The sequence below is a fragment of the Purpureocillium takamizusanense genome, chromosome 2 (assembly GCF_022605165.1).
Source record: "Purpureocillium takamizusanense chromosome 2, complete sequence".
Classification (NCBI taxonomy): domain Eukaryota; kingdom Fungi; phylum Ascomycota; class Sordariomycetes; order Hypocreales; family Ophiocordycipitaceae; genus Purpureocillium; species Purpureocillium takamizusanense.
This window is the reverse complement of record NC_063069.1, coordinates 3556995-3567700: the sequence shown is the minus strand read 5'-3', so window position 1 is coordinate 3567700 and position 10706 is coordinate 3556995. Positions and strand designations below refer to the sequence as shown.

At 53.9% G+C, this 10706-nt stretch overlaps 1 protein-coding gene across 1 annotated transcript; it reads left to right on the top strand.

Moving 5' to 3' along the window:
* Positions 1-246: 246 nt before the first annotated feature.
* On the top strand, positions 247-10597 carry JDV02_002864 (NRPS; the record flags this gene model as incomplete). The annotated part of the gene is made up of 2 exons (XM_047983941.1): positions 247-10467; positions 10509-10597. Exons 1-2 carry the CDS (start codon positions 327-329, stop codon positions 10595-10597), a joined length of 10230 nt encoding a protein of 3409 aa, XP_047839913.1. The 5' UTR covers positions 247-326.
* Positions 10598-10706: the final 109 nt, after the last annotated feature.

The following is a 10706-nucleotide window of genomic DNA, read 5'->3' as shown; positions in this document are numbered from 1 at the left end:
AAAAGCGGCCGACCTTGGTATCCGAATGTGCCCATGACATTATTTCGCGACGGAGATTAGAGCGTCCTTCGTCGCCAGCGCTCGTCTCCATGACACAAACCTTCACTTATCGCGAACTCGATGAGTTGGCCACGAGACTTGCGCTGCACTTGGTATCACTTGGCTTAGAAGTGGACGCCTTCGTGCCATGTTGCTTCGAGAAAGGCACGATGTATGCCGTGGCACAAATCGCCATTCTCAAGACTGGCGCGGCATTTGTTCCACTAGAACATTCTCATCCCGAAAAACGACGCCTGCAGATCGTGCAGCAGTTGGGTACAAGGTTCATGCTCGTCACACCTTACACTGCCACGAAAATGTCCCAGGAGACTACCGGAACCGTGGAGTTTGTTGTTGAGATTACACTGGATTTTTTGCTGTCTCTCCATTTACCCAGCGACGCATCGACGAAGCTCCAAGGGCGAGCTACCCCCCGGACCGCTGCATATTGCCTCTTCACTTCGGGCACAACAGGTACACCGAAAGGCGTCGTTATTGAGCATGAAGCTCTTTCATCCACTTGCACAAACCAGGGTAATCTTTTGGGGTTTGGGACTCACACCCGCGCTCTCCAGTTTTCTGCTCATGGATTCGATGCTAATATGATTGAGACGATTTGTACTCTAATGTTTGGCGGTTGCGTTTGCATTCCCACGGAGCATGAGCGCATGAACAATTTGCCAAAGTCGATTCGCGACATGGAGATCAACTTTGCTGGCTTTACGCCATCCTTCGCGCTACTGATTCAGCCAGACGAGGTGCCTACTCTGAAGACCCTTATTGTCGGAGGAGAGGCCATCACGAGAAAGTGTGTCGAACAATGGTGGGGTCAAGTCGACTTATTCAACGGATACGGCCCTACAGAGTGTGCCGTCATTGTATCCAGTCACAGGATACGATCTATCCAGGACGCGGTAGACAGTATTCTTGGCTATAACACCAGCAGCATTGGATGGCTTGTCGAGGCCGATGGCGAGACCCTCACCCCACCGGGATGCGTTGGCGAAATTTACGCTCAAGGTCCTTCTCTCGCGCGTGGATATCTTTGCGACCCCGAAAAGACCGCGAATGCATTCATAGACAATGCGCCCTTCTTGATAAAGTACGATACTGGAAAGGACAACACTGGCTTCGCGAAACGAGCATACCGCACTGGCGACTTGGCAAGACGAATGCCTGACGGCAACTTACAGTATGTGAGCAGGGTCAATGATCGGCAAGCAAAGCTCAATGGTCAGCGCCTTGAGCTGGGAGAAATTCAGCACCAAGTCAAGGCAATGGCAAGCCTACAAAGCTCGAAAACAAGTCAGACGGCCGTCGTCATTGTGCCCAAGGGCGGATCCGATGGTGCCAATACAGCACTGCCAAGGGACGTTCTCGTTGCCTTTATCCGCGAAGCCGGGGAGTCTGGGGATCCGCCGACGGGTGTTCACGTCCTTTCTCCTAATCCTGCATTCGGCGCACGCGTGTCTGACCTCGCAAGCGACCTTCTCACGGCGCTGCCTCAGTATATGATTCCGTCTTTGTATATTCCTCTCAGCAACTTCCCACTCACACTGTCGGACAAGGTCGACAACAGAAAGCTTGTTGAACTCGTCAGCACCATGTCTGAGGCTGGCATCGGGACTTACTCGCTTCAAGGACATGAGGCTGCAGGTGCACTCTCCACCGAGCGCAAACGAGCGGCGACCACCCCCATGGAGCTGGAGCTTCGGGGTATTTGGGCTTCTGTTCTTGGCAAAGCACCCGAGTCAATTATGGCGGATGACAATTTCCTAAGGCTTGGTGGCGACTCTATTGCTGCTATGCGGCTTGTTTCGGCAGCTCGTCGCAGACATATCACTCTGACCGTTGCCGATATTTTCCGCGACCCGAGACTCAGCCAACATGCAACTATGGCCATACGTGACGCACAGCACCGCCAAGAGATACCGGCATTTTCGTTGCTACCCAGGGATGTCACTATCGAGTCTCTGACCGCGGCTATTCAACAACAATGCGACGATGTCACCGACATGTCTCAGGCCGAGGACGCTTATCCTTGCACTGCCCTCCAAGAGGCAGTGATGGCAAGCTCTGTGAAACAAAAGGGAAGCTACATTGCTCGAAATGTTCTACGAGTTCCTCCATCACTTGACTTTGACCAACTCCGCCAAGCATGGAGCTCAGTTGTACAATCGCACCCCATTCTGCGCACCCGAATCGTACAAGCCGCGTCCTCGACCATTCAGGTTGTACTAAAGGAGAGCCTTGCATGGCAGAGTGATGAGAACATAGATCTCGACACTTATCTCTCAGGGGATAGTCGCAGCCTGATTGGGTATGGAACGCCTCTTATGAGATTCGCGGTGGTGGGTGCAGCCTCAGGAGCCGAACATGAAGCCACAAGGTACCTCGCCATAACTATGCACCACGCTATCTACGACGGCTGGAGCCTTCCCGTTATTCTGTCAGACGTCGAAAAGGCATACAATGGAGCAACGGTCAGCAGGGGTCTTCCCTATGCCGCCTTCGTCAACTACCTCTCTGATGCAAATGGCGCCGCATCAGACGTATACTGGAAGTCCGAAACCGATGGCGCAAAGGTCACCGACTTCCCCAGACTCGCTTCTGGAAGCAGATCTGCGAGGAAAAACCAGAGTCACACCCAAAGCGCCGATTCATCCATCGACTTCAAATTTCCTTTGGCTCGCGCTAAAGAGTCGGATATTACCATTGCTACCATCCTGCGGGCGGCTTGGGCATTTGTGCTGTCCCGATACACTGACTCTGACGATGTCATCTTCGGCGCAACCTTGTCGGGTCGCAACGCGCCTCTGGGAGGAGTCGATGGCATGATCGGGCCTACAATCGCGACGGTGCCTGTCCGAGTGCGCATTGATCGATCTCAATCGCAGCATCAATTCCTCAGCCAGTTGCAACAACAGGGAGTGAACATGATCCAGTTCGAGCAAAAGGGCCTGCAAAACATCGCGCGTATCAGCTCTGATGCTCGAGAAGCGACGAGGTTTAGGACCCTGATGGTGATTCAGACATCTGGCAACAGCGCCGACTTGCTCGGCATGACGAACGTGACCCAGGCCCTCAACGAAGGATTCTACACCCATCCCTTCATTCTGGAATGCGTACCTGAGCCACAAGACAACAGTGTACAGGTCACTGCTAGATACAGTGCCGCATATACTTCTGAAGATGAGGTGCGCACTGTTCTGCATCAGTTTGAGCAGGTCGTGAGCCAATTTAGCACGGCCGTCGAGCTTTCGGACTACACAGTCGACAGCATCAACATGACCAGCTCCTATGATCTGAGCAGGATCCAAGCACTCAATTCCGAGATTCCTGCCACACAGAATTCGCTCGTGCACGACTTGATCTCCTCTCAGGCCAGGAGTCAGGGGTCCGCGGAAGCCATCTGTGCTTGGGACGGGTCATTCACCTACGCCCAGATAGACGAGGCCTCGACTCGCCTTGCACATCATCTCCTGTCACTTGGCGTCGGAATCGGTCCAGACACTTTTGTACCGTTCTGTATTGAGAAGTCGGCATGGGCCATTATTTCTATGGTTGCTATCATGAAGGCAGGCGCCGCATTCGTTCCTCTTGACCCGTCACACCCCGTCGAGCGGAGACGAACCGTCTGTCAACTGGCGAATGCGAGGCTTCTTCTCGTTTCTCCTTCCACAAGCAAAGCATGCCAAGGTATTGCGGAAAGCTGTGTTACAGTCTCCCAGGCCCTCGTCGACAGGTTGTCTGCTCCGCATTCATTGCTCCCATCAGAGACCAAGCCAGTGAACGCTGTCTACGCAATGTTCACATCCGGCAGCACTGGTGTCCCAAAAGGTGTTGTCATCGAGCATCGCAGCCTGTCAACTGCGGCACCTGCATTTGCCGAGTCTCTGGACCTGAACTCGTCTTCGAGGGTCATGCAATTCTGCTCCTATGCTTTCGATGCCTCGCTGATTGAGACACTTGTGACTTTGACGCAAGGTGGCTGTGTTTGTGTCCCTTCGGACTCTTCGCGAGTAAATGATCTCGCAAACGCCATGAATGGGATGAAGGTGAACTGGACTCTCCTGACGCCATCAGTGGGCCGACTCATCTCGCCCAAGCTTGTACCTGGCCTAAAGACGGTGGTACTTGGTGGTGAACCAGTCCGTACCGACAATGTCGAAACTTGGCATAACGGAGGCGACGGTCCCGAGAAGGCCAAACTCATTCTGGCTTATGGGCCTACAGAAACTTGCATCGTGTGTTCTTCGTACATGGTCAGGGACCACAGCGACTCTCCCATGATCATCGGTCAGGCCATTGGCACAACGTTCTGGATCGCCGACGCACATGACCACAACCGTCTGACACCGTGGGGTTGTGTTGGCGAGCTACTCATTCAAGGCCCTCTCTTGGCTCGCCATTATCTTGGCGATCCGATCAAAACTTCGGCATCTTTCATCGAAGGCCCCGCATGGCTCCCCGATCAAGGTCCTGGTGTGTCCCGACGGGTCTACAAAACTGGTGACTTGGTCCGATACAATTCCGAAGGTCTGCTTGAGTGTCTTGGTCGCAAGGATATGCAGGTCAAATTGCGAGGTTTACGCATCGAGCTCAATGAAGTCGAGCACCAGCTTCGCACTCAATGTGCCGAGGCCGACCAGGTCGTTGCTGACGTTGTCTCTATGAGCGATGACCCGAAGGATTCGCTGCTTGTGGCATTTGTCGGCCTCAAAGACACTTCATTGCTGCTGAATGAGGCACAAATAACACAGGCTCTTGAGATCCATGGCCAATCCGCTCTTTTGCCGATTACTACGGATATGAGGACAAGCTTTGCGGCACTTGTCGAATCACTCGGGCAGAAGCTGCCTCGATACATGATCCCGACACTGTTTATGCCGTTCAAGCAGATTCCTAGGGTTCTCTCTGGAAAGACGGACCGAGCTCTCCTACGGAAGATAACGAAGGAGCTCAGCGAGGACGCACTCGCCTTACATTCTCTCGCTGTCGCCGATAGGGAGAAGCGCGAGCCGTCAACCCCCATGGAGCGAGAATTGCATTCGCTGTGGGTCGACGTCTTGGGCGTCGCTGCAGACAGAATTGGTGCCGATGACAGTTTCTTACAACTTGGTGGTGACTCTGTCGCTGCAATGAGGCTCATTAGTGCTGCCCGTGGTAGAGGCCTGGAGTTATCAGTCGCCATGGTGTTCGACACGCCGCAGCTGTCTTCGATGGCTGCCTCCCTCGACAAACTCGCCGAAGAGGGTGAGCCAGCTTTGACTGGTGACGTTGGACACCCGGTGCCGCTATCACTTCTCAAGTCATCTATTCCGACCGAGATACTCTTGGCAGATGCAAGCAAAGTGTGCCATCTCGATGACACAGTTGCAATCCAGGATGCATACCCATGCACCCCGCTGCAAGAGGGTCTCATGGCACTCACCGAGAAGCAGCCGGGAGCATACGTGATGCAGACAGTCTTTAGACTCCCGAGAACCATTGATCTCGACAGGTTCAAGCAGGCCTTTCAGGTCGTCGAGGCCTCTGCGGATGCGCTTCGAACTCGTATTGTTTCTCTAGGAGAAAAGGACTTTGTACAAATCGTCGTATCCCAACCTCAGGCGTGGCACCACGGTATCGACGTGGAGTCCTACCTCCAGCAAGACAAATGCGATCCTATGGGCTTCGGTACTCCCCTGTGTCGTTTTGCTCTAATTGAGGATCAGTCATCTGGCCATGTTTACTTCGTGTGGACAATGCATCACGCCATTTATGATGGCTGGTCGATGAGGCTCATGCTCGAGGCCTTCCACAGAGCATACAACAACAACATTACATTTTCACAGGAGCTTATTGAAAGACAACAAATGGCTCCATACTCCTCGTTCATTCGGTACACACAGACGATGGTATCTGAAGACTCCGAACGCTGGTGGGCAGCCCACCTGGACAACGCTGCCGCCACGCCGTTTCCACGCACCAGCCAAGGAAGGAAGCGTTCTGATCAGGGCGAGAACTGGAGACAAATACTGAGTTTTGCGACAAGCGAATCTTTCAACTCATTGGGGGTGACCAAGGCAGCACTCGTGCGTGCCGCCTGGGCGCTCGTTATAGCCAGACACGCAGATTCAGATGATGTGGTTTTCGGCAGCACGGTGTCTGGACGTACCGCCCCGGTGCAGGGTCTGGAGCACATTATCGGCCCGGCTATCGCCACGGTTCCAGTTCGCATCAAGATTGACCGAAGCCGCCCTATCAAGGATTACCTTCGAGAAGTTCAGAGCCAGACAAACGCCATGATCCCGTACGAGCAGGTTGGCCTCCAGAACATCGCAAAGATCAGCGAGGCAGCCCGAGACGCTTGCAACTTTCAGTCACTTTTCGTCGTCCATCCTCCTAGGCTCACCAAGCTCCAAGGAAACGATCTCGGGGACTCGCTGCTCGACATTCAGCCTACGTCAGACTCGCTGTCCGTCGATGGCGGTCAATTCTTCACCAATCCGCTCGTCTTTCAGTGCCACCTGGGAGATGGAAATAAGGTTGACATTACAATCACCTACGACACGGGACTACTATCAGAGTCCGAGGCTGCCAACATGGGTTGGCAATTTGAGAGCGTCGTCCAGCAGCTTGCGGGAATTGGAACCTTTTTGGAGCCCTCTCCCCCAAAGTTGCTTTGTAACGTCAACCCGCTCTCCGCTCATGACTTTGAGCAATTATCCTCGTGGAATAACGACGCCATGCCAGAGATCGTGGATTCGTGTATACACACCTTGTTCGAACGCCAGGTCGCCTTGAGACCTGACGCAACCGCAGTCTCGGCATGGGATGGTGTTCTCACGTACGCGGAGCTGGATAAAGCGGCGAACCGCCTTGCTCACTACCTCGTCGCATCTTACAAGTTCGAACTCGGGACGCTCATTCCGATTTGTTTCGAAAAGTCTGTTTGGGTCATGGTCGCAATGATGGGTATCAACAAGGCCGGAGGCGCTTGGGTAACACTAGACCCATCGCACCCCGAGAAACGACACAGGGCTATACTTGCGCAGACACAATCGCCCGTCATATTAACATCGTCTCGCCAGTTCAAATATGTATCAGGCCTGCATCAAAACGCAATCAGACTGTCATCGGATCTGGACGAAACTCTTCTCCGCGAGGGTACGACAGGTTCCACCGGACCCGAAACTAGAGTTACAGCAAACCATCCAGTATACGTCCTGTTTACGTCGGGATCGACAGGCGTTCCAAAGGGCATGATCATGCGCCACGGTGGTGTGAGCACCGCTATGGTCGCAATTGCGAAGAGACTGGGCATGTCACCAGCCGTGCGCATTCTGCAGTTTGCTGCATATGTCTTCGACCTTTGCATTGGAGAAACACTGCTTCCACTCGTCTCCGGAGCCTGCATCTGTATTCCTTCCGAAGATACTCGCAAGGATAGTCTCACGCAATTCGTCTCAGAGCAGCGCATTAACTGGATGTTCCTGACACCGAGTTTCGCACGCGTCATTTCTCCTGACGACGTGCCTGGTGTTGAGCTCCTGCTCCTTGCTGGTGAGCCCGTGACAAAAGACCTGCTCGACACTTGGGTTGGTCGAGTTCGGTTGTTCAATGGATGGGGTCCTTCCGAGACGTGCTTGTTTAGCAGCTTGAAGGAGTTCACGCCATCTGAGCAGAAGCCTTCACCACTCAACATTGGCAGCCCGATCGGCGGACGGTGCTGGATCATCGACCCGAACAACCCCACGCACCTGGCACCTATCGGTTGCGTAGGAGAGGTCATGATCCATGGACCTACGATTACGAAGGGGTACCTGGACGACCCGGTGAGGACATCGGCCGCCATTGTCACAGAGCTTCCAAACTGGGCCCCAACAGAATCCATCCATGAACAGCGTTTCTTCAAGAGCGGTGACTTGGCATACTACAATCCAGACGGAACCATGGAGTTTGTCAGCCGAAAAGATACGCAAGTCAAGATCCGCGGCTTCAGAATTGAGCTCAGCGAAATCGAGCATCACATTCGCACTCAGCTGCCAGCATCGAGTGAGCTTGCCGTGTCGGTGTTCAATCAACCTGGAAAGGCGGCCGCGCTCGCGGTCTACTTCAGTCTCTCTGGGCAGACCTACACAGTGGCTTCGAGAGATGAGAGCCTGCGCGACTTGACTGACAAGCTTCTGCTTCCCATAACGACCGAACTAAGACAGCTCATCAGTGGTGTCATTAGCACCCTCTCAATTTCTCTGCCACCATACATGATCCCTACCATCTTCGTGCCCATGAGCCGAATGGTTACCGTCACGGCCACCAAACTCGATCGCACCACACTCGCGAATTTGTCCCAAGTTATCACCGGAGAGGCTCTTGCAGCCTACAGCTTGCAGGACATTGACAACAGCCACAAAGCAGCGCCCGAGACGGCGACAGAATTAGCCTTACAACGCCTTTGGGCAACTGTGCTGGGCCTCGAAAACCCTGCCAACATTGGCCGCGACGATAGCTTTCTCAGACTTGGAGGTGATTCAATCGCCGCAATCAGGCTTGTCACCTTGGCTAGAAAGGAGAACATTCTTCTAAGTGTCCGAGACATATTCCAAGACCCAAGGCTACACAGCGTCGCTGCCAAAGCCGACGAGTTGTCCAACTCCAGCTCCGGCACACTTAAGACAGGAGCGGTTCCAGCCTTCAGTCTCGTCCCCAACGAAACTAGGGATAGTCTATTACGCGATGCGATGCAGCTCATGAACGTCGAACGTGATGCTATCGAAGATGCATACCCGTGTACACCTCTTCAGGAAGGCCTCATGGCCCTAGCCCAGAAGAAGACCCAGTCCTACACGACTCGCAACGTCCTCAAACTGCCCGCACACTTCGACGTCCCCAGATTCCAGCGGGCATGGGAAATGACTGTCGAAAAATGCGACACATTGCGCACACGAGTCGTCGTCTGCCGTGGTGAGCTTCTGCAGGTTGTGCTGCGGGAGCCACTAACGTGGCTCGGTCAGCAACATATCGCGCCTGGTCAGACTCAGCTGGAGGCCTTTATCGAGCGAGAAAAAAACGAGAAGATTACGCATGGAAGGCCACTGTCAAGGCAGGGAATTATTCGAGACGGGAAGGACACATTCTTCGTCTGGACAGTTCATCATTCAGTCTATGATGGCTGGTGTCTGCCACACATTTTCAACATGCTTGTCCGCTTTTACCAAGATGAGACTCCGGATCTCGTCCGCGAGGAGCAGAGGTTCTTCAAGAACTACGTCCGGTACATTCTTGACGCGAGTGTGGAGGAGTCTCGAAACTTCTGGAAGCGCGAGCTTGACCTTCCCGGTCGCAAGTTGGAGCATTATCCAACCCCGAACAAGAGCGATGGCACCTCCTCAAATCGCCACGAGGTGATCAAGCAGAGCATATCTTCACCCAGCAAGGGAACGTCCGACGTTACAACGTCCACCCTACTTCGTGCTGCGTGGGCTCTGGTACTTTCTCAATGGTGTCAGTCGCGAGATGTTGTGTTTGGTACAGTCGTTTCCGGTCGCAACGCCCCTGTTGACGGGATCGACTCCCTGCTCGGACCAACTCTGGCCACCCTCCCAATCGCGTTACATGTTCCCGAGAGGAGTGAGAGCGCATCAATCGCCTCGTTCCTCGGTCGAGTTCAGGCGCAGTCGAATGCCATGATTGCGTACGAACATTTTGGTGTGCAGAACATCGCCCGCCTCAGTGCTACCGCTGCCGAAGCTTGCGACTTCCAGAACCTCCTCGTCATTCAGCCAGCACATCAGTTCAGCAATGCGCTTGGCATCGAAGTCGTACATACTATTGAAGATCACGGCGGCTATCACGTGTATCCCCTTGTCATGGAGTGTCTTCTACACGAAGATGAGACTATTACGCTGCAGACGACCTTTGATCCGTCTGTGATTTCGGGATTCCACGCGGGCGCTATCGCGAAGCAGTTCAGCACCGCCATTTCCCAGCTCTCGCTGTTAAGTGGCTCGATGCCACTCGACTCAGTTTCATTATTTACGGCCGAGGACCTTGCCCAGATCGAAAGCTGGACAGAAATTTCGGATACGAGCATGCAGGTTTGCGAGACCGACGTCGCGACCGAGTTCAGCAAAGTTGCCCTTGCCAACCCTGGAGTCGAGGCCGTCTTCTCAATCTCCGACACCAATGACCCGTCCACAAAGCTCTCGTGGACATACGAAGCACTTGATGAGGCTTCAACCCGACTAGCGCAATACTTGGTTTCGGTTGTGAACATAGGTCGCGGCAGCAAGGTTCCTCTTTGCTTCGAGCACACGGCATGGTACGTTGTCGCCATGCTTGCAGTGCTGAAGGCTGGCGCAGCGTTTGTGCCCCTGGACCCCAAGCATCCGAAAGAGCGAATTCTGGATGTTGTTACGCAATTGGACACATCTGTGATGTTGTGTTCGCAGTCGACCAGCGCGACAGCTGCTGAATTGGCGCAGACTGTGGTCATCGTACCGTCAATCCTGGAGGAGCAGGAAATAAGGGCCTCGACTTCTACAAAGTTGGATCGGCGTGTGTCTCCCAGTGATCTGGCCTACATCCTGTTCACCTCGGGCAGCACAGGTAAACCCAAGGGCGTTACGGTCTCTCACCGCGCCTTGTGCACTGCGATGAAGCAGCATCGCGGACCATTGGGC